The 26,016-nt window shown below is 41.0% G+C and overlaps 1 protein-coding gene across 1 annotated transcript in view; it reads right to left on the bottom strand.

The window, feature by feature from the left end:
* The window catches only part of LOC119052107 (guanine nucleotide-binding protein G(q) subunit alpha), a 270,598-nt gene that overhangs the window by 167,275 nt on the left and 77,307 nt on the right, over window positions 1–26,016 (bottom strand). Inside the window, exon 2 of the mRNA XM_037149107.2 lies at window positions 3,640–3,824. Within this exon, the coding sequence (XP_037005002.1) occupies window positions 3,640–3,824 (185 nt within the window). The remainder of the gene's footprint in view (window positions 1–3,639; window positions 3,825–26,016) is intronic.

Genomic DNA, 26,016 nt, shown 5'->3' with positions numbered 1-26,016 from the left:
AAAAAAAAAAATCCAAGAGCAGGATGGTGGATACACACTCAGGAAATAATTAATCTTTATTCTGGTAAAATTTTGAAATTTATCACAAGCCATTCCTGAACTGGTGATCCCTGAGGTACTAAGATCTACGAAAAGTTATGGGGTGTCCCGCCACCACTCGGGGCAGGGGTTGCAGTCTGCATGCCCCTGACCTCTGCACCGCCGCCCTGGCCAGTGGGAGGAACTCTGGAGTCACTGCAGGGACACACAGGAGAAAAGGAGACTAGAACATTCTGGGGTGGCATTCCGTACCTGGAGCCATTTTCAAAGCAAACAAAACTGGACATAGTTTTCTGGTTAAGAACAAGCCACATTACTTGTAAATTATGCTCTGCCTTATAAAATTGATGAACTTAGAAGCAAGAGACAGTGTTAGGCTGGACAATACGGGAAAATCTCTGGTTTTATTCATGTTACTACCATAGGTTAGGCCATGTGGCAGATGAAGCAAAGAAGCTTTTCAAAAAATGAAATGGTTATTTATTTTATATCTATAGTGTTGTGAAGTAATATAAATCACAATGCACTGCTTCCTAGCAATTGCCAATGCAATGCACACTAAACTCCTTAGACTATTTATAAAATATAGAGCCTATTGTAACCAAAAACTTCTGTAGAAAATTCTAACCAAAACATAAAATATTATTATTAAGTGTCATAAACACAAGAAAATAAAATTTCTTAGCCTGGATTCAGAACCTTTCACAAACACATCCTCCACCACATTTTGGTTCTGATTTTCCATTTCTCTCTGGAAGAACTCCACTCGAGGTACACTCTCCAATTTACACACTGCATGCACAGTCCTTTTTCTGAACATGCTCTCTGGCCCTTCCTCCTCTCCAGGGTGCCCCTCCCTCGTCTGTTCCAGAATTGTGAAGTTCTGCCTAGCTCTGGCCAGACTCCTCTGTACCCCGGATGGCACAGACATTTATTTATTCTCTCCCACAGATAAACAATTTTGACAGCTATCTGTTAATATAAATAATCATCTCAGTCACTTCAGAGGCAAACGAGGAGACTTCCTGTTGTTTAAGCTTATGAATGATTTAACTGTTCACACAACAAGAAATTTTTTGAGCCTCTAGTGTGTACAAGACACAATGCCAGGGACAGTGAAGAACACCAAGATGGAATTAACATAACGTTCACTTCCAAGGAGCTCAGTAGAGTCTAGTCAGGAAATCAGATCACCACCAGAATTGTCATAATTGACACAAGCTAGACAATTATGAACAATCCATGACAGGTTCTGCTGAAGGAGGGTGGGGATACTTAGCACCATGGGGAAAGCAGAGAAGAACTCTGGGAGACAGCCACAGAGGGGCTGAACAGGGAGGAGACGACAGAACTCCGTAACAAGCATTACCAAAGTCAAGGGGTAGGCCGAGCTCAGGAAGACAATGAAGCAAGGGGAGTGTGATGCATTGGAATACGAATGTTGTCGCGCAAGTAGAACAAATGTGAAAGTAATTTATATTATGACTTAGAGGGGATTAAACATAAAAGGATGTTTAATTCAGAGGTCAGCATAATGTCACCTTTTTAAGGAAGTGTGTTAAATAACCAAGAGACATGGAAGATTTCACAGGACAATTATGATATTTCAGAAAAACCATATTAATATAATTTTAGGATATTGATTTCTAACTGAATGGTACTCAACACAGTAAAGCTTGCTTACCTAGAATTGATACTAAGAGTTCAAATAACACACACTGTTAGGTATTCTTCAAGGTGTTTCTGAATAAGGCGTAGTAAATTCCACACCATTTTCTACAACTACGTCAGTTTACAACAAATGATCTTCATATGAAAATCTAACATCAAGGTAAGATCCTGAAGGATTCTTCTGGAGCATCCAAGAAAGATGACTTTTTTGGTATCATTTAGGGAGACTATTATAAGGTATAAATTGGCATCATGTGTCTGTTGTCACACAAACACACACACATCATCATAGCGCACACATAGTAACTCAGTCAAAATTCATCAGGTCATCACATTATCTACCAATTGTAGTCTGGAAAAATCACCGGCGTTAGAAAAAAATTTTTTTTCCTTCAACAGAACTGTCTCACAACTGCAACAAAACAAGCATGTTCTCTATTTCCGAAATTCGTTACATGAGCTTTCTCAGGGGAAAAAATCCTAACCCTTTTCGATTCAGGCTTAGATCCCCGTGCAGTCTCATCTGGTGTGGGTGTGACGGCCCACACGTCCATCCCAGAGAGTCTTACTCTTGAGAATAGAAACAGGAAGGAATATTTGTGGAGGGTCCCTCCATTATTTGTGAACAGACTCTCTCGTTGCCATTGAGAAAAATAAGTGTGAGGATATCATCAGATAAGAAACAGCCAGTTAATTTGAAGGAACTGTTCAAAAAACAGAGATGCCTGCTTTTAAGATGACTTCTATAGTTAGAAACTTCTAGACAGTAACAGAAGTGAAGGTACACAAAATTGCTTTATCTTATCTATAATTCATTTTTGTGATCGGTCAGTCACACAGAGCATGCCAACCAACTCCTTGCTATTAGCTGTTGAACCTGGTACATGGAAACATCCTCAAGAGTACATTACCACAATACTGACAGAATAGAAGTTCTGATGAAAGACCCTAAACTAACTGTAGGTAGAAATACAGTGTTTTGTCAAGAGGTAAGATTTTGCTAGCTGACTACAAGACCAGCACCTATAAGCCCTAATTCCACAAATCCCACAAATTCCAAGTAGAATTCCCTTCCCTCGGGATGGGGTCCCTGCACAGGGGTCACTCTCCAGTGCAGCAGCTGTTACTGCCTCTTAGCTTCCCACGGGGCACCTGCAGTGCCACTCGGACCTGGGGCCAGCGCCACACGCGACAGCCTCGTTGGAGATCACCTACCTGTGGCATCGGAGGGTGGGCCATGACAGCATCTTTTCCCACCCAAATGTAAACCTGGTTTTCTATTTCAATTCCGAGAGCATGCTGGACATGGGACAGGGTGCTAGTTTTCTAAAAAGCTGCACATTTCAGTGTTTTTTTCCCCCTAACTCTTTATTAAATGATTTTAGAAGTTTCCATGACTTTAACACAACTACAGGGAAACATGTCTGAAAGGTTATTGCATGCGGCAGATGGACCTATTTTGAAATAAAATAAAGCCGGTGGTACTTCTGAAAGGAAGTCACAAACTCCAAAATTAAACTGCACAGAATGGTCCTCTGGTATTTTCATTCTTTTTTCAAGGAAGCACGAGGAGTGGGAGGCTGAGGCAAGGCTTCTGCCTCTTCTCTGAATTCCCTCACTTTGGTCGGCTTGTCTTGAACTTACAAACTAAACTGTCTTGGAATGTGTGCCCCTAAATTTTAAACCTCCGTCTATTTATCATCACACATCCAAATATGTCCTTCATTGATGACTAGACACAACTCCAATTTTTTTATATATGTGACTTTAAATATTTAAGCAAAAACATCTAAAAACAACTTATTGGACCATTAGAAGTCCCATTTAGGATGAGATAAAAAATGTCCACTGCAAAAACCCACTAGGCATCTATCCCAGAGGCGCGCTGTGGCCAGCCTGGCCGGTGGTTGCCATGGCAGCCATGCCTACCTTATTGTGCTCGTACTTATAGGGGATCTTGAGCGTGTCCATGGCTCTGATCATGGCCTGCATGGCCGTGAAGATGTTCTGGTACACCAGCTTGGTGAAGCCCCTTTTGTCTTCATCAGAGTATCCCGAACCGTGGATGATTCTCATCTGCTTGATAAACGTACTCTTGCCACTCTCTCCGGTCCCTAAAAGATGGACAACAGAAGCTCATCAGACCATGACACCTTCCCAGTCTCCCAGACCACCTGACGTCCCCCAAGCAGCCTGCTCAGAGGAGCATCCCAGAAGAGCAGAGTGGCATCACCCGAGGAAGACACGCCACCTACAGGAAGCACTCGGCAAAATTAGACAACGACAGTCCATTTCAAAGGCAGAGGAGCTTAAAAAAAGTAACCTGTTGCCACTTTGGAAGCCAATCAACATGAACTTTGATGATGATGTGTAACCATGTATCTTCTTTTTTAAAAAGATCTTTTATTTCTTTTTAGAGAGAGGGGAAGGGAGAAAGAGAGGAAGAGAAACATCAATGCGTGGTTGCCTACTGTGCACTCCTTAGCATGGACCTGGCCTGCAACCAAGGCAGGTGCCCCAACTGGGAATTGAACTGGCCGCTGTTTGGTTCGCAGGCCCACGCTCAATCCACTGAGCTATACCAGCTGGGCACCATGTATCTTCTAAGAAACACAACAGTAACAGCATCTTCTGAATACAGTCACACTCAGTAACGCTCTCTTCCCTAAGGAGTACCTGAAACACGCGCAGGAGGCCAAGCTGTTTAGCCAGGATCTAGATCTGGGAATGACAACGCACTTACACAAATGCTGCTCAGACAGGGATAAGAGAAAAATGCCTGGAAGTTTCTAGACACTTTCTCTTATTTTAAAATGAGGTATACAGAGAGCACAGTATCCAGATAAGAATGAAGATGTTTCTGGACCACAACTATATTGATTTCTAGGGGTGCTGGTTGGCAGAATATCATCCCAGCTGTGAATACTGAAAAAAATCATAAAAAGTAGCATCTCTAATAGAAATAAAGCTATGAAGTCATTTCTCACTATCATTCAACAATTTATAGAAAGAAACTAGTACTTTGACTTCCCCAGGCAATACAAAGTATACAGCGCACAAGAAAACAAACTTCAGATTGCTTCTTTGTATATTATCCCTGCCCGAAAACAAAAGACAAACTTCAGATTGCTTCTTTGTATATTATCCCTGCGCGGAGGCTTGCTCTGGGAGCCCAACCACAGACCTGACCATTAAAGAGAATCTCTGCCCGTTTCTTCCCACAACAGTAACAGAAATCTCGGCGTGTGAGGCGAAAGGTACGCAAAGAAAAGGGAAGTCGGGCAACAGTGCCTCTTTCTTCTGGCCATCGGAGAAACTTCTGTATACTGATCCCCCAAAAACGAAAAAATTAAAATGCGAAAGTAGGAGATGAAATATAAACTACATTAGCTGGCGTTTCACTGAAAGCATGCAAGAGTAGTTAGTCTACACTTGGCAACTCTTTGGACCTAGTCACTGAGCCCCTGGGCGACACACTAATGCAGACTTCCAAGAATGTGAAATCGGTGAAGGAATGGGAAGGAAATTAGCGGTTAAAAAAGAATCCCAAAATCAACTCCAAAGTAAGATAATTTCCTGTTGCTTCAGACACCCAGAGTTCCTCTCCTAATTTTCTCATCTTGCTTGATCCCCAGGAGGCTAACCGGCAAGGATTTCATAACATTTCTCTTGTCCTGGGTCTCCCACTTAGATTTAGTCCATGAGAGGCACCAGAAGAAGACCAGAGAGCAGGAGAATGAGGATGCGGTGTTTATTCCCTCAGCTCCCTCCCTGCAAGAGCTGTGTGCCCTCTAAGAAGGCCCAGCCCCAGCTGGGCAGCCCTCTCCAGGTCCCTATAATTCCTCAGTCATCCAGCTGAAGTGTGCCACATGTTTTCTGCTGGGACCCTGACTGCTACAACACCAAAAAGAAAGACAGGGCAGCTTAATAAGATGAAGGAGCAGGAAGGCAAGGGAATGGAGGGTACCATCTTCTTCCTCTGCCCTTACTTTATAAATCTTATTTATAAAGCACTGGCCTCTAATCACTAACTCACACTCTTAACACTCTTCTGAAGGCCAATTACAATGAAGTGATAGGGCCCAAAACAGAATCCAGGCTCCCGACTCTCCCCCAAAGTGCTAATAAATCCAGCATTTGTCCCCCCAAACATGCATGTGCACCCACTCTTCTGTCCTCTCCCAGGTCCCATCTCATACAGTCAGGGGAAACAGTGGTCTCCATCTCCTCAATATCCTCTCCTCCCTCTTTCAAGGAAACCAGGAGAATGTTGTGTTCAATCCATTAAGCACTGCCGAACGCTTTGAAATATACTGTCATTTTAACCTCTCAAAAATCTTGTGAGGGAGATGTGCTCATCTCATTTCATGGACGGAAAAGGCCTTGGGAGGGGAGGCACCGTGGCCAAGACAACACAGCTCGTAGCGACCAGCATGAGGGCTCAAGGGCCCAGTCTGGATCTGTCACTACAGGTGACCCGGGACAACATGGGCTGTTTGTGCTGTGCAGTTCACTTGTAGTGGAGCAGTTCACACCCCACCATTCGAGGGTCGGCTGGGAGTCTGCGCTTAAAGAGGGGAAGGCGTAGTTCTGTGTGGAAGGTCAGCGCCCGACACACCCAAGCTGTCCAAGGTCCCACTGGTCAGAGCTGGTCACCCAAGCTGTCCAAGGTCCCACTGGTCAGAGCTGGTCACGGCTGCCACAAATTCAGGTAATTAATTTCTACTGCCCACAGTCGAAAAATGTCTCAACTTGGCTTTGACCACAGCCGACTTTTATCCATTTAACCCAATTTTGAATTTCTGGATGCTGTTTTATTAATGGGGACCCCTTTTGAATCTTGGTGCCATATTCTGGCCATCCCTCCCAGTAAATTTCACTCTTGAGCTTGCTGTTCACACTTTGATTTAATTATACAAATGCAGCAAATTCAAAATGAAGCTAAAGCTTCAGTTAGGAGAAAAAAATCTATGTGATGTAAATGTTGTAGGCAGAATGATAAAAGTTAACTAAAATAATATTCTGTACTAATACTGGATTTGATTCAAAAGAAAGTATATGAACTAAACCATCAACCAAGCAAAAAAAAAAACCCCTCAGCTTTTTTATTCTATAGAGATTTTTATCACAGAAATAAATGACTGGTTCCTACCAAATGCATAATCCAAAAAGCATGGACTTCTATTTTTATAGATGCATACAATATTCTCAGCAGTTTGAAAGGGACATTTCAACAATCTACTCGGGATTAGTATGAAAAAATATTTGGTACAATAAAAAGCCCCAGCTATTCCCAAATTATATAAAATGATGTTTTTTCTAAGGCCACATGAAAGTATAATGAGGGACTTCACAATCCTTCAACTCTGAATGGAAAGAAAGCAGACTTTCCCACCAGGAGACTGCTTCATGAACACAGTGACTGCTGATCTCTTTTCACAGCACAAGTAACTCCTGACCTATCTGAAGAAACAGAAATCTGTTTCCAAAGCCACTTATAAAATAAAATCCAGTGAGGAGTCCTGACATAAAGTGTACCTGTCTGGGCGGGGGGTGGGGGTGTTTCACTCTTGCTAATTTGAATATATCTTCCACTAAACTAATAACATTAATAGACATATCAATAAAGACAAGGGCGTGAGTCCCACAAAACTCCCGCTTTTCTCATTCAGTGGCTGAAACCCTCCCCTGGAAAAGTCATCTGTAGTTTTGGGCAAGTACTCTCCCTTTCTTATCCCAGCTCATCAAGACACCCAGAAATGAGACTATTTAAGAATCATGCTATTAAAAAGGTCATTTCACACAGCATGCGCAGTTGGCTTTGTAGGATGTAGGATACTTAACTTTTTTTCTTCCCTGTCCAAAATAAAGCACAGAGATCAACCCCCATCCGCCTCACATGTCCTTCCACAGAACATCAAGTACGAATTTACTACCCTACTGTGGAGCATCACTTTGTAAGCAGTTAGAATACAGCAATACCACTAGCTACACATACCCACTCTCACATGTGATCTAATGCTTCCAGTTTAGGCTTTGCCAGAATCTTTCAACACAAGAGGATCTCCACACCCAGCCTCGGCCACAGATCCACACTTACTCTGTATATCCTGCTCATACCGAGCATCTCTGAAGTTCACACTGAGTTTTCTGCCCATTTGCACAATGTGATCTATAAAGAGTTCTGTCCAATTAATCTCCCAAAGCAAGGCAGTTGGTCTTATGCCACACTTACCTGACAGTTTCAAATTCAGTAACACATTAACTTCTTTTTTTAAGTATATTTTATTGATTATGCTATTATAGTTCTCCCATTTTTTTCCTTCCCTGTATTCCCCTCCGCCCTGCAAGTCCCCTCCCAATAGTAACCCTCCCCCTTGCTTCACATCCATAGCCTTCTGGTACCCCTATATTTGGATGTTGAGACGTTTAAGGTTGTCCCAGAGGTTCCTGAGCCTCTCCTCATTTTTAAAAAATTCTTGTTTCTTCATTCTGTTCTGGCTGTCTGCCTATGTCTTCCTTCTTGGTCCAAATCATTGATTTAAGTCCTGGTTTCCTTCCCGTCACTACTACTGGTTCCATGTATATTTTTCTTTATTTTTCTTTATTTTGCCTGGCACAGCCTTCACTTTTTCCTCTATTTTTCGACCATACTCAACCATTTCTATAAGCAACCTGATTACCAGTGTTTTGAACTCTGCATCTGATAGGTTGGCTACCTCTTCATTGCTTAGTTCTATTTTTTAGAGCTTTGATCTGTTCTTTGTTTCAGCACACCTGTGACTTTGTAAGGGGCGGAGCCCTGATAGTCACCAGGGCGGGGTGCCCCAGTTCACTGCGTGGTGGTGCTGTATCGGAGGAGAGGTCCGAGAGGGAACAGTGCTGCTTGCTAGGCTCTAGGCCAGCTTTCAGTCACTTTCCCTGCTACCCACAAGCAAACTGGGCCCTTCTGGTGCTGACTCCTGGGTGGGTGGGTGGGTTCGTATACATTCTAGGACTCTGTGGGTCCCTCCAACAAACTCTCCTGTGAGGCTGGGAGATTCTCCCTCAGCCACAACCCCCACAGGTTTATACCACCAGAGGTTTTATGGCCTTATTTCCCTGTACTGGAACCCTGGGTTGTGCCACCTGTCTCGCTCCCCAGTTGTTCCTCCCAGTGTATCCGCACACAAACGTGGGACCTCCCACTCCACCCGCTGCCTTGCTGTGTTTCTGTGCATCATCTCTGCCCTGGCTGCCCATCTCCACCCCTCCCACCAGTCTGAATGAATGTTTCTTCCTTAACTCCTTGGTTGCTGGACTTCCAAACAGTTTGATTTTCTGGCAGTTCTGGTTATTTTTTGTTTTTAAATTTGCTGTTGTCCTTCTTTTCATTATACAAGGAGGCAAAATATGTCTACCAATGCCTCCATCTTGGCCAGTAGAGTAATACATTAATTTCTTAATGACAACGAATCATTACTTATTGTTGAAAGCTATCATGGACTCATTGGTTCCTTCTTTTCCACATAATTTGGCTTCCCGTGCCCCAATTTTATCAAAACAGCCATGAAATATAATCCATGTAGAACTGCTCTGTACCCCTAACATATCTGCCGTTACTGTCACTGCCCCGAAGAACGCCGGTGTCCCCAGTTTCCAAACCAGGGCCCAGGAAAATGATCACTGAACACTGCACTGTCAGGAACTTCAAAGGCCCTCGTGGTCCATTCTCTGTATCCTGAAAAAAGGTAGAAAATACACCTCTCCACATACCCACCCCACTGCCACTATTTTTAGGCTCCCAAGAATAAGAAGACATGCAAAATGGAGTTATAAAAACTGTGGCATTTAAAGTTGTACAGTGAAAATACTTGCTTCATCCTGATGGTGCCTCTGATAACCGTATCTGGTTGGAGATATGATCAAACCATCAGAAGCCTCCATCTGAAACCTTTAATTAATGCACAGGCTCAGGCCAAGTGACCCGGTCCTGCCCTCTGGATGGGCCAAAACCCAGATAAAGAACAGTGAAGAACAAACCCAAGTCTCATAGAGCTTGATTATTATTCAAGTAACTACACTTTTAAGGTCCACTGGTTTAGGCCAAGAGTCTACATACAATATGGAATCTCAGCACCACCAAAGCTGGACTTGGGCTCCTTCCACAGAAACTTGGACACAGTACAACCGGAATTTTCAATCCGCAAGCACTACATCAACCCACACCTGCAAAAAATTAATAGCACTGAGATAAAAATGATTTAATAACACTGAACCAAAATACAAACCATGTGTTGTCCATGTTCCAGGCCACATACTATAAAATACATGTATTCAGCTCTCTGCATACTTTCTTCCACTTAAGTTAGAAATCTGAATCTCAAACTTCGGCTCGGATACCAAAGTCACCATAATTTTGTCTCCTTTAAAGACTGTCCTTTGAGGGCAAGGTTTGGGGACACTTATCCCTTTAACCCCAGCAAGGGCTGGCAGAAAGTCGTAGGTTTTTAAAGTAGCAAGTACTTAGTGAATGTAGTCTCACTAACTGTGAGTGAAAACTGAATAGATGGGTAAGTGAGTAGTAATCAGAATTATTACTAAACAACTTATCCAGTTAAGTTGTTTTTAAGGGAATGACAGGCAAAATGCACTGAAAATGCAGCTGTTAAAAATATCCAGAGAATCATCTAGTCCTGTGCATCTCAAAGGCGTAAAATCCCCCTGGGACAGTATCTGATGGTGCTTCCATGGTTACTCAAAGGTGCAAAAGCATCTTCTTGCAAAACCCATTTTACCATGGAGTATCCTTGGCAAATATCTCTGTATTACATACTGGGCATTGGTTGGTTCTACAATCTTCTGAATTTACTAACAAAAAAAACACCCATTAAAATGTACACTTTAAAATGGTGGATTTTATGGTATATAATTATACCTCAAATTTTTTTTTAATTTAAAAACTAACATCAGTACGGTTTGGAGAAGAGAAGTTTACATAAATTTTCATGCTAAAACTCCCACAGGGGGTGACTTTGAGCCAACTTGCCCAACCTCCTCCTATCCTTTCCTTCCTGAGGAGTGAATGTTTACTCTCTTCTGCCTCTCAGTGTGTTTCAGAGAAGAAGTTTAAGAAGTCCTGAATTCACTTACTCTACAAACAGGGAAAGTGACTGGTTGATGGATTCTGCTGGTTGATAACTAATTAGGAAGAAGATGCTACACTCTACCAAGGTCTATCTGCCGGGATACTCATCTTCTGTCCTCCCAAACTTGCTTTTTATAAATCACCTTTCAAACTCATGAAAGTTATAAATATGTATCACGTATTAAATGAAGAGATGCAGAGATTATTACTCTAAGACTTTTTACTAATGATAGAAAGGCTTATTTTACATTATTAATCCTAGAACATTTATTTCAATATTTAAAAATAAAAGCCAACTCTGACCTAAATAAGTATTTATTATAGAAAATTCAGAAAAACAGAAGAATTTTCAAAATTGCTAAAATTTAAACATTTTATTATATTTCTTTCCAGTCTCCTTTTCTAGGCAAATGTACTTTTTGTGTTCTTTTTCTAAAACTGAAATAATGCTGTGTTATTTTTCACTTACCATATTATGATAATTATTACAAGATACCAATCGTTCTTCAGAAAAAGTTAATAATGAGTGTGTGAAAGACAATCATAAAGGTGGGTGATTATTGAAGAATTCCCTTGTCGAAACGTATTTAGAGTATTTCTAATGTTTCAATCATAAAAAAATGCTGTGATAAACATTTTCACAAAAGATGAAAGAAAAGTCTTTGCCTGAACTTCCACCTTCTTAGACCGACACACAAATGCACCTGGGTGAACGGGTCACGGAGGCTCCAACACACAGGTGCACCAGCCGTCACATGCATCAGTCTTCTGCAACAGCACTATCCTTTGTACTACTTACCATGTGGGAGACAAAAATAAACTTTTGTTTTAATTTACACCTTTACTTATGAAACTTGTTTCCTATTTAAGTCATTTGCATTTCTTCTACAAATGTGCCTATTTTTTTTTAATTTGAGGACTCCGTGTCTTTCTTATTGATTTCTTAGAGCAATTGAGTTTTTAAAAGAAAGTTAACCCTTAGTTACAAATATTTCCCCAACTTGTCATTGACTTTTCATTTACTGGCAAAACTTGGTACGTAAATTTAAAATTTGTATTTAATTCATCTGTGCTTTCTTTTGTGATTTCTTCAATTGATTAATGTTTCAAAAAGGTCCCATAGATGTATTTATTTTACCTTTTATGACTTTATATTTTACATTTAACTAATCTACCAATATTTTTATGTGTGGTATACAGTGATTTTTTTTATAACCCCGAAACATTTTTCCAAAGTCATTCTATACTTTAAAGCTATTTTTCAAAGAAACATTTCTAAACATAATGGAGTGTTTGATCCAAACATGTGGTTTTTCATGTCCCCTAATGTGCTCCCCAAATGGTGACCAATAAAATGTATGGAACATACTGAGTCTCCAAAAGCAGCTCACTGATAAAATGTGTGGAACACACTGAGTCTCCAAAAGCAGCTCACTGATAAAATGTATGGAACACACTGAGTCTCCAAAAGCAGCTCACTGATAGTCCATCTGTTCCCTCTTCCTCCACTTCCCTACCCAACTAGCAGATCAACCTTTCCCATGCTCATTGCATATTTAAAGACCCCACAAGAATGGTAGAGAAAATATGCAAAGATGTCAACAATCCTCTTCTGTCTCCCATTTCTAGGTGAATTTCTACCCACATGACTGACATATTCTGCATGTGCCGCCTGTCCCCCAGTTCCTCCTTTTTACAGCTCTGTGACCTTGGGTGAGGTACCTGTGCTCTCAAAGCCCACTTCCTCATCTACAATATGACTGCTGCCTGCTTTATAGCTCTGCTTGAGCTTTCAGTGAGTTAATCCAAGTAAAGCACAGTGTCTGGTACATGTAAGGACTCAACAAATACTAGGTGCAACTTAGAATGCAAAATCAAGTGGGAAAATGAGAGAATAGTCTGACACAGGGTTCGGGGGGGGGGGTGGCAGGGCAAAATGTAGTAATCAAAAGAAATAGCATTTTAATGCAGTATTTTTTAAAAATCAAAATTAATACCAAAATAATTCATGATGAACATCACAATTTTAAACAAAGACAGGACTGTACCAGTGCTGTGCCATTCCAGCACCTGAGAAGCTGCATTAAATGCTGTATCCACGGCAAGTAACTCACTCATCTTACCCGAGTCTCAGCCCCAATTCTAGTCTCCATCCACCAAAATACCTAAAGCCACAGAGCTTGGAGATCTTTAGCTTAAACTGTTTATTCATAATTCTATTGGGTGTATATTCCATGCCAGACATTCTTCTAGGCACAGGATACAGGACACATAGTCCCTTGGTTTCACGAAGGCAACATGCAAGTGTGAGAGGCAGGTGACAGTAGATAAATAAATACATGAATAGTAAACTATCAGGAGATGAACGCTATGCACTGGAGATTTAAAGAGTAATGAAATACGGAGCGACAGAGCAGCTACTTCAGCTTGGGAAGCCAGAGAAAGGTCTTTCTAAGAAGATGCTTTTATGCTGATACCCGAATATTCAAGATCTAGCCACAAGAAAATTAGAGGGAAATAGCATTCTAGGCAGCGAACCAGCTGAAACAGAGGTCAAAGGGGGAGTGAGCGTGGCTGGCATGTGGGAGGGCCAAGAGGGCCAAGGTGGCTGAGGCACATCAGGTGGTGGGGAAAGAGCCACATGGGCACAGTATTTTAGGAAACCAATTTGAATTTTATTCTAAATGCGCTAAACCGCTTTGAAGAATTTTAACCAGGGAAGTAAAATAGTTTGATTTACTCTAAGCCAATAATGAATTTTAAGGACAATCTAGTAGGGTAGTTCAGCAATCCAAGAAAGAGATCATGGTCATTTGGACCAAAATGACAGAGACACGCTGAAGAGAAGCAGAATCATTCAGGAATTAGTCTGGAGATGAGAAGCAGTGGAAAGGGAGGAGAAGACATGAGAGTAACTCCCAGATTTCTGGCTTGAGTAGCTAGGTGGAGGGAGATCCCAGACTCTTCGAGAAGCCTGTAGATGAAAAGATTTGGGTAGAGAGAAGTTTGTTCAGTTTGCAATGCTTACTCATTCTGACCAAAAGCACTTTTTGTACACCTACAAGGTCCAATGCCTTGAGGTGGAAAAGACACATGAAACAAGAGACAGTTTGTGTCCTACATTCCCCAGGCCTCCAACAAAAAGGCAAGGACAAAGCCATGAATGACGTCCTTATGCTAATGGCTGAGTCAGAGCAGACTGCAGAACCAAGGCTGTAATTTCATTTCCTACGAAATGAAGCTCCTTCCGTAGAAAAGATATGAAACTGTTTAACCCCTGAATTTACACACACACACACACCCCAATTACTTATATTTAAAAAGTAGCAACATTACTGCATGCACACTTCTTTAGAAAGAAAAAGGACTTGGTTGAACATTATTTAAAATACATAAAGATACCATAAAAATACCAGGCCGTAATAATAACATTTTTAAGAAGAATCCTTTTGAATAAATATCTACCCACAGATTTTTCAACATCATTTCAGATAATAAAAAGCCTGAGAGTAAGTGTTCCGGATTTTTCGGTTACACATAATCATAAGCTTCAAACGTGCACTGGGTGGGAAATAATGAGATGCACTTTGGAACGCACCCTGAAGGCCTCAGTCAACCAGTAAATAACAACACTTCCTCAGGAAAGTATTGGCTCAAGGGGCCCTCCCTATGGGGAAGCAACAAACTAAATCTGTACAACAGGAGAAGGTCCAGGTTGATCTGAAATGCCATTTTCGGCCTCATTTCATGATCATCAGGGGATGAGCTATAGGCAGGTGTGGCGTGGAAAGCGCTCCTGCAGATGTGAGGGGCCTTCTGAAGCTGGCCACACCGGAGACAGGCATCTGCATACGGCCATTTGGTCTGAGAGATGAAGGCGAGGAAATTGGCCTCCGTGACCTCGAGTTCCCTGTGGCTTTCGGCTTTTATGATTAAAAACCATTTACCGTATTTCTCATGAGGCAGAAACAAAACCGAACTATTATTTACTATGTATTCAGATACTAATTCAAATGAGCTGACTAAAAACTGTCAAGTTTTGTTTTGTTTTTGCTTTTGCTTTTACTCATGTGGCTTCTTCACTTTGCAACTCTAAAAATAATTACCTTCTGAGGTAGGGGAATTAAGGTGCTGGAGGGACGGAGCAAGGACTGCTCCAATTAAGAGAAGCTGTGATCTGGGCTGTCTCACAAAATATACGGGTATGCAGACAGAAGAATACTGCATGGTTTTTTAGTTACTATCACCCCAAATTTTCAAATGGTGACATTAGGAAGACTAAGGAGGTCTTATATGTGTTCCACGTCTGCCTAGTAAGCATAGAACTATGACAGGATCTTAAAGAGAGACTGTGTTATGGAAAATATGAGTTAGTGATTCAACTCATCAAGGGTGGTTATCAAGCTAGTAGGAACTTTTAGAAATTCACTGTTCCTGTAGCATCTGAGATTTAAATAAAATGAAAACTAAAAGAAATATTTCCCTTTTCTGAAAAGAAAGAGCAAGAATTAAACACACACACAGATACACACAAGCAAGCTAAATGTATGCATTGTTCACGTATCTAAAACCTTCTCTTGGGAGGAAATGTTAACATTGATGAAAAACATGGTACCTACTGAGGGTCGCATTACTGGCACTAATATCACCAGCAAGGGCTATTGAAGCTAACCATTTTCAAAAGGATAATTTGGGAGACTTCAAAAACTACCCCATGGAGAAATGCACTAGAAAATCATTTGGGTTCTCATTTCCCCTAGAAGCATAAAACAAAAATAATTTTTAAGATTCAGCTTCTTTAAAGAGCAGGAATATTTACCAGTAGAGGGAGGAAGACGCTCCAGCATAATCAATGCTCCAGGAACTTCGAGGACAGGGCCCTGACGTGCTCTTGCTCTTTTTGACGTGAGCGAGTCCAAAGAGATGCAGTGATGCATTCACACGCACTGTCTGAAGACAGGAGGCAGCCCACTAACTGATGTCAAGACAATCCCCCCCAGTCCATTAAAGAGTCACCCCCCCCCAATTTGTTTCATAAATTTAAATTCTGCACTCTAATTTATTGTGCCTGATGGTTGTATGTTTCTCCGGCATTCAAGCCAGTGACAATAACCAACATGCAACACAGTGGTTATGGAGCAGGTTCTCCCTTCCACTTTTTGCCCTGTAGTTTGATTGATTGTTTTTTTAAATAGCAATAGTCATCCTGAGTCTCAAACAAAAAAGGGCCTTTGTCCATACTCTTAACTAAGTTGCCCATGGAAAATGCACCTTCTTCCTGAAAGAATACAACTTACTCTCTGCTCAGAAAGGACACATCTAAAAAATGTGTAACCAGCAGACAGGAAAAAGAAAGGAAAGCCTGACATCAAGATTTGTTCCTTGAGGAAGTAAAAGCAGAGAAAAGCACATTGGTGCATTTTATTAATGTTTAGTAAGCTTGCACATCTGATGACCTCCTACCATTTGACGGATAAAAGGGGAAGTGAAACTAATTACCCTCAATTTAAATCGAGCCTTTCCTCATACTAAACAATCCATGGAATTGTTCCAAGAAACAAAAATTAGAGTTAAAGAGAAAGAGACTCTTGGAATGTGTCTTGATTTTAGATCACATGACTCAATAAATGTCCAAATGTATCAATACATTAGTATGTACACTGATGCAATTTCTTTAACACTGACCTAATAACACTTTAATAATATGACATTTGAGGCTGGGTAGTAATAGAAGTTTGAGTAAAAACAAAACAATCAATAATCAACCATTATTCTGTGCAATATTCTCTGAAGTATTGCATCACAAAAAGGCACAGCGGTCATTTAAAAAATGCTAGCATCACCTAGCCAGTGCTAGCTTACCTGAACCCATAAAGAAGTTGGCAGAAATTAGATCAACGGAAAACAAAACATTAAAACAAAATATTCAGTATTTTTTTAAAAAGAAATACTGAATCACTAAGCATTGCTGAGTGCAGTGACATTCTAGGCACTCACAAAACCATCTATATAAACACACAGACACACACACATACCACTGAGGCAGAGCTCCCAAGCCCCGATGCTTTAGTGTAATGCTGACTCTAGAATAATCACTTTCACATCCTCTTGTCTTTCCACGGCTTTCCCAAGTACACTCACCACCGACTATTTATAAGAAGCCTGTTAATATACTACATATTAAATGGAATGACTTATAATATTCTAGATATTCCATAAAAAAAGAGTTGAGAACATACGTGAGGAAACTTCCCCTGACTGTGTATTCTTATTAATAAATACTATTGCTAAGGTGATTAAGTCATTACTTATTGCTTGTATTGTCCTATAAAGGAAATGGGAATTTTATAATGTACAGGTAATACACTTTTTTAATGACAGCTTTATTGAGACATAACTAATATACCCTACAACTTACCCAATTAAAATGTATAGCCCTGGCTGGTGTAGCTCAGTGGATTGAGCGCAGGCTGGGAACCAAAGGGTCACCAATTCCATTCCCAGTCAGGGCACATGCCTGGGTTGCAGACCAGATCCCCAGTAGGGGGCACATGAGAGGCAATCACACATTGATGTTTCTCTCCTCTTTCTCCATCCCTTCCCTTCTCTCTAAATATAAATAAAATCTTTTTAAATAAATAAAAATAAAATGTATAACTCAGTGGTTTTCAGTATAGTCACATAACCATCAGCATGGTCAATTCTAGAATATTTTTTAAAATATATTTTATTGATTATGCCATTACAGTTGTCCCATTTCCCCCCCCTTCATTCCCCTCCACCCTGCACACCCTCTCCCCCACCATTCCCAGTTCCCTTTATTTCATGTTCATGTATCACAAGTTCTTTAGCTTCTACATTTCCCATACTATTCTTGCCCTCCCCCTGTCTATTTTCTACCTACCATCTATGCTACTTATTCTCTGTACCTTTGCCCCCCTTCTCCTCCTCCCACTCCCCTGTTGCTAACCCTCCATGTGATCTTTGTTTCTATGGCTCCGCTCCTGATCTAGCTGTCCTTAGTTTGTTTTTGTTTTAGGTGTGGTTGTTAGTAACTGTGAGCTTGCTGTCCTTTCACTGTTCATATTTTTATCTTCTTTTTCTTAGATAAGTCCCTTTAACATTTCATTTAATAAGGGCTTGGTGATGATGAACTCCTTGAATTTAATCTTATCTGAGAAGCACTTTATCTGCCCTTCCATTCTAAATCAAAGCTTTGCTGGATAGAGCAATATTAGATGTAGGTCCTTGCATTTCATGACTTGGAATACTTCTTTTCAGCCCCTTCTTGCCTGTAAGGTCTCTTTTGAGAAATCAGCTGATAGTCTGATGGGAACTCCTTTGCAGGTGACTGTCCCCTTATCTCTTGCTGCTTCTAGGAGTCTCTCCTTCATTTTAAACTTGGCTAATATAATGATGATGTGCCTTGGTGTGTTCCTCTTTGGGTCCGCCTTCTTGGGGACTCTGTGAGCTTCCTGGATTTCCTGGAAGTCTATTTCCTTTGCCAGACTGGGGAAGTTCTCCCTTATTATTTGTTCGAATAACTTTTCTACTCATGGCTCTTCCTCTTCCCCTTCTGGTACCCCTATAATTTGGATGTTGGGACATTTAAAGATGTCCTGGAGGTTCCTAAGCCTCTCCTCATTTTTTTTGAATTTTTGTTTCTTCCTTCTTTTCTGTTTGGTTATTTCTTTCTTCCTTCTGGACCACTCCATTGATTTGAGTCCCAGTTTTCTTTCCATCACTATTAGTTCCTTGTGCATTTTCATTTCACTTAGTGTAGCCTTCATTTTTTCATCTAATTTGTGACTAAAATCAACCAGTTCTGTGAGCATCCTGATCACCAGTGTTTTGAACTGTGCATCTGATAAGTTCGCTATCTCTTTCTTGGTTGCTTAGAAGTATTGGCTCTGGGGCTTTGAGCTGTTCTTCTGTTTGAGCCATAATGTTTTGGTCTGTTCACGCCTGTTAGTTATGAGGGGCGGAGCCTTAGGTGTCAGGGAGGGAGCAGTGGTGCTTGTTCCTTTCTCTCTCGGATTTCAGTCGCCTCCGCCGCTTCCCACAAGCAAATTGGGCCCTTCTGGTGCTGGTTCCCAGGTGGGTGGGCTTGTGTACATTCTAGGACCCTGTGGGTCTCCCCAGTGAACTCTCCTGTGAGGCTGGGAGCCTCTCCCAGCACCTCAACCCCAAAAGTTTCTCCAATCGGTGCTCTTAGGCTTTAATTCTTGTTGCTGGGACCCTGGGTTGTGCGGTCTGTCTCACTGCCCATTTTTAAAGCTGCCTGGTTTGTCTGCACACGAATGTGAGTCCGCTTGTGAGCCTTTCTGGGTTTTCATCCCTGCACAGGCCCGGTCCGCTAACCACCGCCTTTTCCTGTGGACCCCTCTCTGCCGGTAGCTGGCTCTGCCCCTCTTACTGGTCTGGATGAATGGTTTGTTGTTGTCGGACTTCAGTACAGTTCAATTTTCTGTCTGTTTTCGTTTCTAAATCTTTGTTGTCCTTAAATTTGGTTGTGCGAGGAGGTATAGTGTTGCCACCTATACTTCCTTCCACCTTGGCCCCAATTCTAGAATATTTTCATCTCAAGTAATAAAACTTTAATGAGTTGCCAAATGTCTAACTAGCCAAAACATCAGACTACTTTGTTAGGAAAGCTTGCTACTAAATGCATTCCCTCTCCCTGTAAAGTACATATTTATATTTTAGCTTTGTTGTAGTTGCTTTGTTCTTTTTCTACTTAACACATGCTAAAGAGTTTGGATTTGATTCAATATCCTACAAGGAGCCATTGAAAATATTTGAGGAGGTGTTAACTCTATCATGGGAATACATTAAAAAAAACAGAGGAACATAGCATGAGGGGATAGTTTGGAGTTTACAGGTGAGTCAGAGGGTTGCAACCCAGCATCAAAAATGCGGAAGACATACTATAAAGGTGTAAAATATAGGACATGGAATAAAAATAAGTATCAGGGCTATCAAAGAGACCTAATGTCCCTCTGGTGCATGTTACAGGATCAAGAGCTAGAGATGTTAAAGTGACATTTACCTCACATGGTAGACCGGGACCTTCAGTTTTACACTAAAGAGAAAAGCGGCTTGCATTAAATAGCTGTGCCCTCTTACAGGTAAGGCCTCACTCTGTGATCACAAAAGTAAGTATGAAGGCTAATTCCATACTGAATGACTGAGCAAATAATCTTATAACTATATAACATTTTATAAAAGTATTAGTAAGTAAAGCCCAGGCTGGTGTAGCTCTGTGGATTGAGCTTGGGCTTGCGAACCAAAGGATCACGGTTCAATTCCCAGTCAGGGCACATGCCTGGGTTGCAGGCCAGTTCCCAGCAGGGGACGCATGAGAGGCAACCATACCTTGATATTTCTCTCCCTCTCTCCTTCCTTTCCCCTCTAAAGACAAATAAGTAAAATATTAAAAATAAATAAATAAAATAAAACTATTAGTAAGTAAAATAGTCCCACAGAAATGGGAGACCTCGTGAACACACCGTTGTGTTAGCTTCAGGAAGCAATTCTACAAAAAATATAAACTTTCATACTACATACTGCATTAAAAGTAGAATTGAGGACTTCCGCCAAGATGGAGGTATAGGTGGATGTGCCGTGCCTTCTCACACAACCAAGTTTAGGGACAACTAAATATTAGCATCAGAAAACACAACCAGAACACGGAAAATTGAACTTTTTGGAAGTCCGTTAACAACAAATTCTTCAGCCCGACTGGTAAGGGGCGAAACCGGCGCCTCGTGAGGGGTTGCACAGGAGGACTGGGTCAGACCCGGGCACGGAATCCAGACGCGCGAATCCAGACACACGGGTTCCAAACGTAGGATTGGACCTAGTGAGCGACCGAGCAACCCACCGGGTGAGCGACTGTTGAGGAGTCAGTGGGGAGGCGGTGCTGCGTGTTGACTGCGGTTGCCTATTTGCGGGCGAGCAGACAGGCGAGGGAGTGGGCGGTTGGACCGGGGCCCCTGCGGTCCCCATGGCAAGCGGCAGTAGAGGGCGCCGCCATTTCCCCGCTCTGACCACGCCCCCACATACAACGTCACAACCCAGCGACCTGGGAGTCCAAGGCGCCGCTTCTCACATTTAAAGGGCCAGAACAGACCAAAAATGTCGCAGGAAGACCTCAAAGCCCCAGAGATAAATCTAAGCGACGAAGAAATAGCAAAACTCTCAGACGCACAGTTTAAAACACTGATCATCAGGATCCTCACAGATCTGGTTGATTATAGCCACAAATTAGAGAAACATATGAAGGCTAAACTAAGGGAAATGAATGGAATTCCACAGGAAACCCATAGAGATGAAAAGGAAACTGGGACTCAAATCAATGGAGTGGACCAGAAGAAAGCAAATAATGGCCAAACAGAAAAGAGTCAAGGAGCAAGAATTCAAAGAAATGAGGAGAGTCTTAGGAACCTCCAGGACATCTTTAAATGCTCCAATATCCGAATTATAGGGGTACCAGAAGGGGGAAAGACACAGCCACCAGTGGAAAACTTATTTGAACAAATAATAAAAGAAAATTTCCCCAATCTGGCAAAGGAAATAGACTTTCAAGAAATCCAAGAAGCTCAGAGAGTACCAAAAAAGTTGGACTCAAGAAGAAACACACCAAGGCATATCATAATTACATTAGCCAAAATTAAAATGAAGGAGAGAATCCTAGAAGCAGCAAGAGCTAAGGGGACAATCACCTACAAAGGAGTCCCCATCAGACTGTCAGCAGATTTCTCAAAAGAGACCTTACAGGCAAGAAGGGGCTGGAAAGAAATATTCCAAGTCATGAAATCTAAAGACCTACAACCAAGATTGCTCTATCCAGCAAAACTTTCATTTAGAATGGAAGGACAGATAAGGTGCTTCTCAGATAAGATCAAATTCAAGGAGTTCATCATCACCAAGCCCTTATTATATGAAATGTTAAAGGGACTTATCTAAGAAAAAGAAGTTAAAGAAACATGAACAGTGAAAGGACAACAAGCTCACAGTTATTAACAACCACACCTAAAACAAAAGCAAACTAAAAGAACAGCTAGATCAGGAGTGGAAACATAGAAATGAAGATCTCAAGGAGGGTTAGCAACAGGGGAGTGGGAGGAGGGGAAGGGGGGAGAAGGTACAGAAAATAAGTAGCATAGACAGTAGATAGAAAATAGATGGGGGGGGCAAGAATAGCATGGGAAATATAGAACCTAAAGGACTTGAGACACATGGACATAAACTAAAGGGGGGTAATGGTGGGGATGGGGGGGCAGGGTGGAGGGGAATGAAGGGGGGAATAGAACAACTGTAACAGCATAATCAATTTTAAAAAAATTTAGAAAAAAGAAAATAAATAGGGGGGAGGGCAAGAATAGTATGGGAAATATAGAATCTAAAGAACTTGAGACACATGTTCATAAACTAAAGGGGGGAATGGTGGGGGAGGGGTATGTAGTGTGGAGGGGACTGAAGGGGGGAATAGAAGGGGGCATAAGTAATAAAATATATTTATAAAAAATAAATTAATTTAAAAAGAAAAAAAATTAGAATTGAACACACTGGGAAAAAATATTTGCAAAAATATACAAAGAGTTCAGAGTAATATGTATAAAAAGCATTTGTAAATCATTTTTTAAAAAAGAGAAATTTCTGAATAAAGAAAAAGTCATCAAAAAAGCAAACTTTAATCAATTAAAAAGTAATTTAGCCTGACTAGTACTAAAATATTAATTCATATATTAACAATATTTTTCACTTATTAAATTGGCAAAGATTGTTTTTAAGTGGTAATATACAAAACTAAAAAAAATAGGGGGAAACTTGCATTCTATACCCATGGGGGAAATTCAAAAAGCAGTAGCTCCTCAGGGACATTCAGGAGCAGCTGTCACGTACTATAACGTTGTGCAGACCCCCCTCCCACCCCTCCTCTCCCCCACCACCATGATTCTATTCTTGGGGTCTTTCCCCAAAGACATAATTTATATTTCGCAATAGGCTATGTAGGATATATATCCCACAACTGGTTAAAAACATCAAAAACTTAAAATCTTAAAACATTCGACAATAGAGGATGAATAGAAACTATGCAGCCATGAAAATTGGTATTTTATTACCTTTATTATGACAATGTTCATGATGAACACGTAAATGGAAAAAGTGGATTACAAATCCATATATAAACATCATACCAGTTCTTTAAAATTTTTCACACACATACCCCTTGAGAACTTTCCGATCCACTCGCTCAGCACTCTCCCTCCCCCCTCGGGACATGCCACACCCTCTGTCCCCCTCCCCCTCCCCACAAGCACATTATCTTCGCCTCTCTCCAAAACTCCATGGGCCCTTCTTTTGCTTTGGTAGCTTGTCTCCTGAGCCTACACAGCCCAACTGGCTCACTTGTACTACCTCTGTAACTTTCTAAGTAGTAAACTTTAATAACTTGAGTTCTTGCCCTGGCTGGTATGACTCAATTGGTTGGGCACCATCCTATAAACCAAAAGGTCAGTGGTTCAATTCCCTGTCAGGGCACATGCCTGGATTATGGTTTGGTCCCAGTTGGGGTATATACAGGAAGCATCCAACTGATGTTTCCCTCTCGCATCATTGTTTCTCTCTGTTTCTCCCTCTTTTCCTCTCTCTCTAGGATCAGTAAGAGGAAAAATTTTAATAATAATAATTTGTATTCTTGGCTGTGAATTCTTTCTTTACCTAACTCAAGAGCTATGATCCAATTTTGCCATCAACATTGCCAGTAACAATCTATATAGAGAAAGTAGGGTGAACAGATTTACAATAGTGTTAAAAATAATTGGCTCTACATGGGTGGAATAAGCAACTTCTCCCTTTTTGTTTTTGCTAACTTATATAAATGTTTTAACATTTTACTTATTTATTTTTAGAGAGGAGGGAGAAAGAGAGGGAGAGAAACATCAATGTGTGAGAGACACATCAATCGGATGCCTCTCACGCACCCCCTGCCGGGGTCTTGGCCTGCAATCCAATCATGTGCAATATGTGCAACAAGAAATAGAACCAGCAACACTTTGGTCCACAGGGCAGCACTCAACCCACTGAGCCACACCAGCCAGGGCTAACTTACACATTCTGAATTCTACAAATTGAATGATTACTTTGTAAAGAGAAAAACGATGTTTAAAAAAAAAAAAACTGAAAAAACATACTCTACCCCTTATAGAGGACCTTATATCACAGATAAAACAGAATCAGTGAACGCCAAAAGACTACTGATACTTAAGTCAGAAGACATGAAGAAGTGAGGTGGTTTAGTGCCCTATTTGGACTTCCCCAAGACCCTGTATTCTGAGGAGAAAAATGAGATAAACTACAAAAGAAAATCTTAAAATATGATCATGTATTACACAAGGAACAGCAGATATTTGGCACTGTAAAATCCATTTTTGACCTTGTAAGCTCTCACGCCAACACAGATGTGAACATTATTCTAACATGTAGAACAGGAGTGTCAAACTCATTTTCACTGGGGGTCACATCGGCCTTGTGGTTGCCTCCAAAGGGCCGAATGTAATTTTAGGACTGTATACAGGTAACTACTCCTTAACAGTTAAGTGAGAGCTCATCACTGCTGCTGGGTAGAAAGCAGGTGCTGGGCTGGATAACACAAGGTGGAGGCCGGATTCAGCCTGGGGACCTTGTGTTTGCCACCTGTGCTGTTGAACCAAAGAAATGGCTCCACCTCAGGGATATTGGTTCAGGGGCCAAATATAAGCCTCGAGATCATGTTAAAGCCAAGATACAAACAACAAAAGACCCCCAGAGATGTTAAGTACAGTATATGCTGTCCCATGTTCAATGCATCTGGAGTAAAGAAGAATATGACATGTCATATTTCTTAAGCATGGAATGATGTAATGGACAAAGAACACCAGGAAGACTAGTCCCTCTTCTGCCATTACAATATCTGACCTTGAGCTGTCACATAAATATGGGCTGTAATTCTCTTTATTTACAATAAGAGAATCAGACTAGAAAAACTCGAAAGTGCCTTCTATTTCTATCATGATATAAATCTCAAATACCTCCCTTTACACACAGCCACCCTTAATTAAAGCTAGGTTTTTGCCACAGTGTGAATCGGGGGCGGAGATGGAGGTGGGGGGGATCAAGTGCCTTTAACCATGAGAATGACTAATGTCTTATTTTAAGACTGTCCCACATCATGTTAGGCAACTATCAAAGTAATGCTTTAAAAATTATTCTAATAGCAAGAGAATATATTCACACACGTATTAGAGGAGAAAATAGGCAGCAAGAACAAATGATACCTGTTCAAAATCTAGTGATGCACACAGACACGTAATATTAGTAACACAGTATCTGTTTGTGGCAATCCTACTGATTTTTCTCTTACTCTTTTCTGTATTTCTTAAAGTTGGTACACGGAACATATTTTTTAAATCAAAAGTTGTAATAGTAAATGGCACTTTAGAATTATTGTAACAGGACTCACAAAGCTTCAACTGAACAAAGTAATCTGGGCTCCATTTGTCTTCTTTCTATTGTAAATTCACTCAGAAGCCAAGTTGTTGGGCTGGCCAAAAAGCCCATCGGTCTTTTCCTGTATGATGTCTCTAGGAGTACTTAGTTGTCTCTAACGCCTTTTGAAACAATTTTGTTAGACTGCACTGTGACGGCTGTCATATCAGCATGCATTTTTTTAAAAATTCTCAAAATTCTGGTGCAGTCATTTTAATATTGAAGATGAAAGAAAATATGCAACATTTTCAGCATATTATGCTTTATTATTTCAAGAAAGGTAAAAACACAACCGAAACACACAAAAAAGATTTGTGCAGTGTGTGGAGAAGGTGCTGTGAATGACCAAACGTGTCAAAAATGGTTTGTGAAGTTTCTTGGTACCACTGACATTGTGGCCAATCTCTTACTGTGGGGCTGTCTCATGCACTGAAAGATGGTTAGCAGCACCCCTGGCCTCTACCCACTAGAAGTTAATAGCAGGAGATAGCTGACTTACTCAAAATATCCAAATCAATAAAGTTACTGGTGAAATGAAACAAATGTGTCTTTTTTTTTCACAGAAAAAAGTAACGGACTTTGTGGCCCACCCGATATATTCCCCAACAGAGGCTATTTGATCAAGCTGTGCCTAACGTACAAGTTGT

Source organism: Artibeus jamaicensis, unplaced genomic scaffold (assembly GCF_021234435.1).
Source record: "Artibeus jamaicensis isolate MK-2021 breed Jamaican fruit bat unplaced genomic scaffold, CSHL_Jam_final scaffold_1964, whole genome shotgun sequence".
Classification (NCBI taxonomy): Eukaryota; Metazoa; Chordata; class Mammalia; order Chiroptera; family Phyllostomidae; genus Artibeus; species Artibeus jamaicensis.
This window is presented reverse-complemented; position numbering and strand designations above follow the sequence as displayed.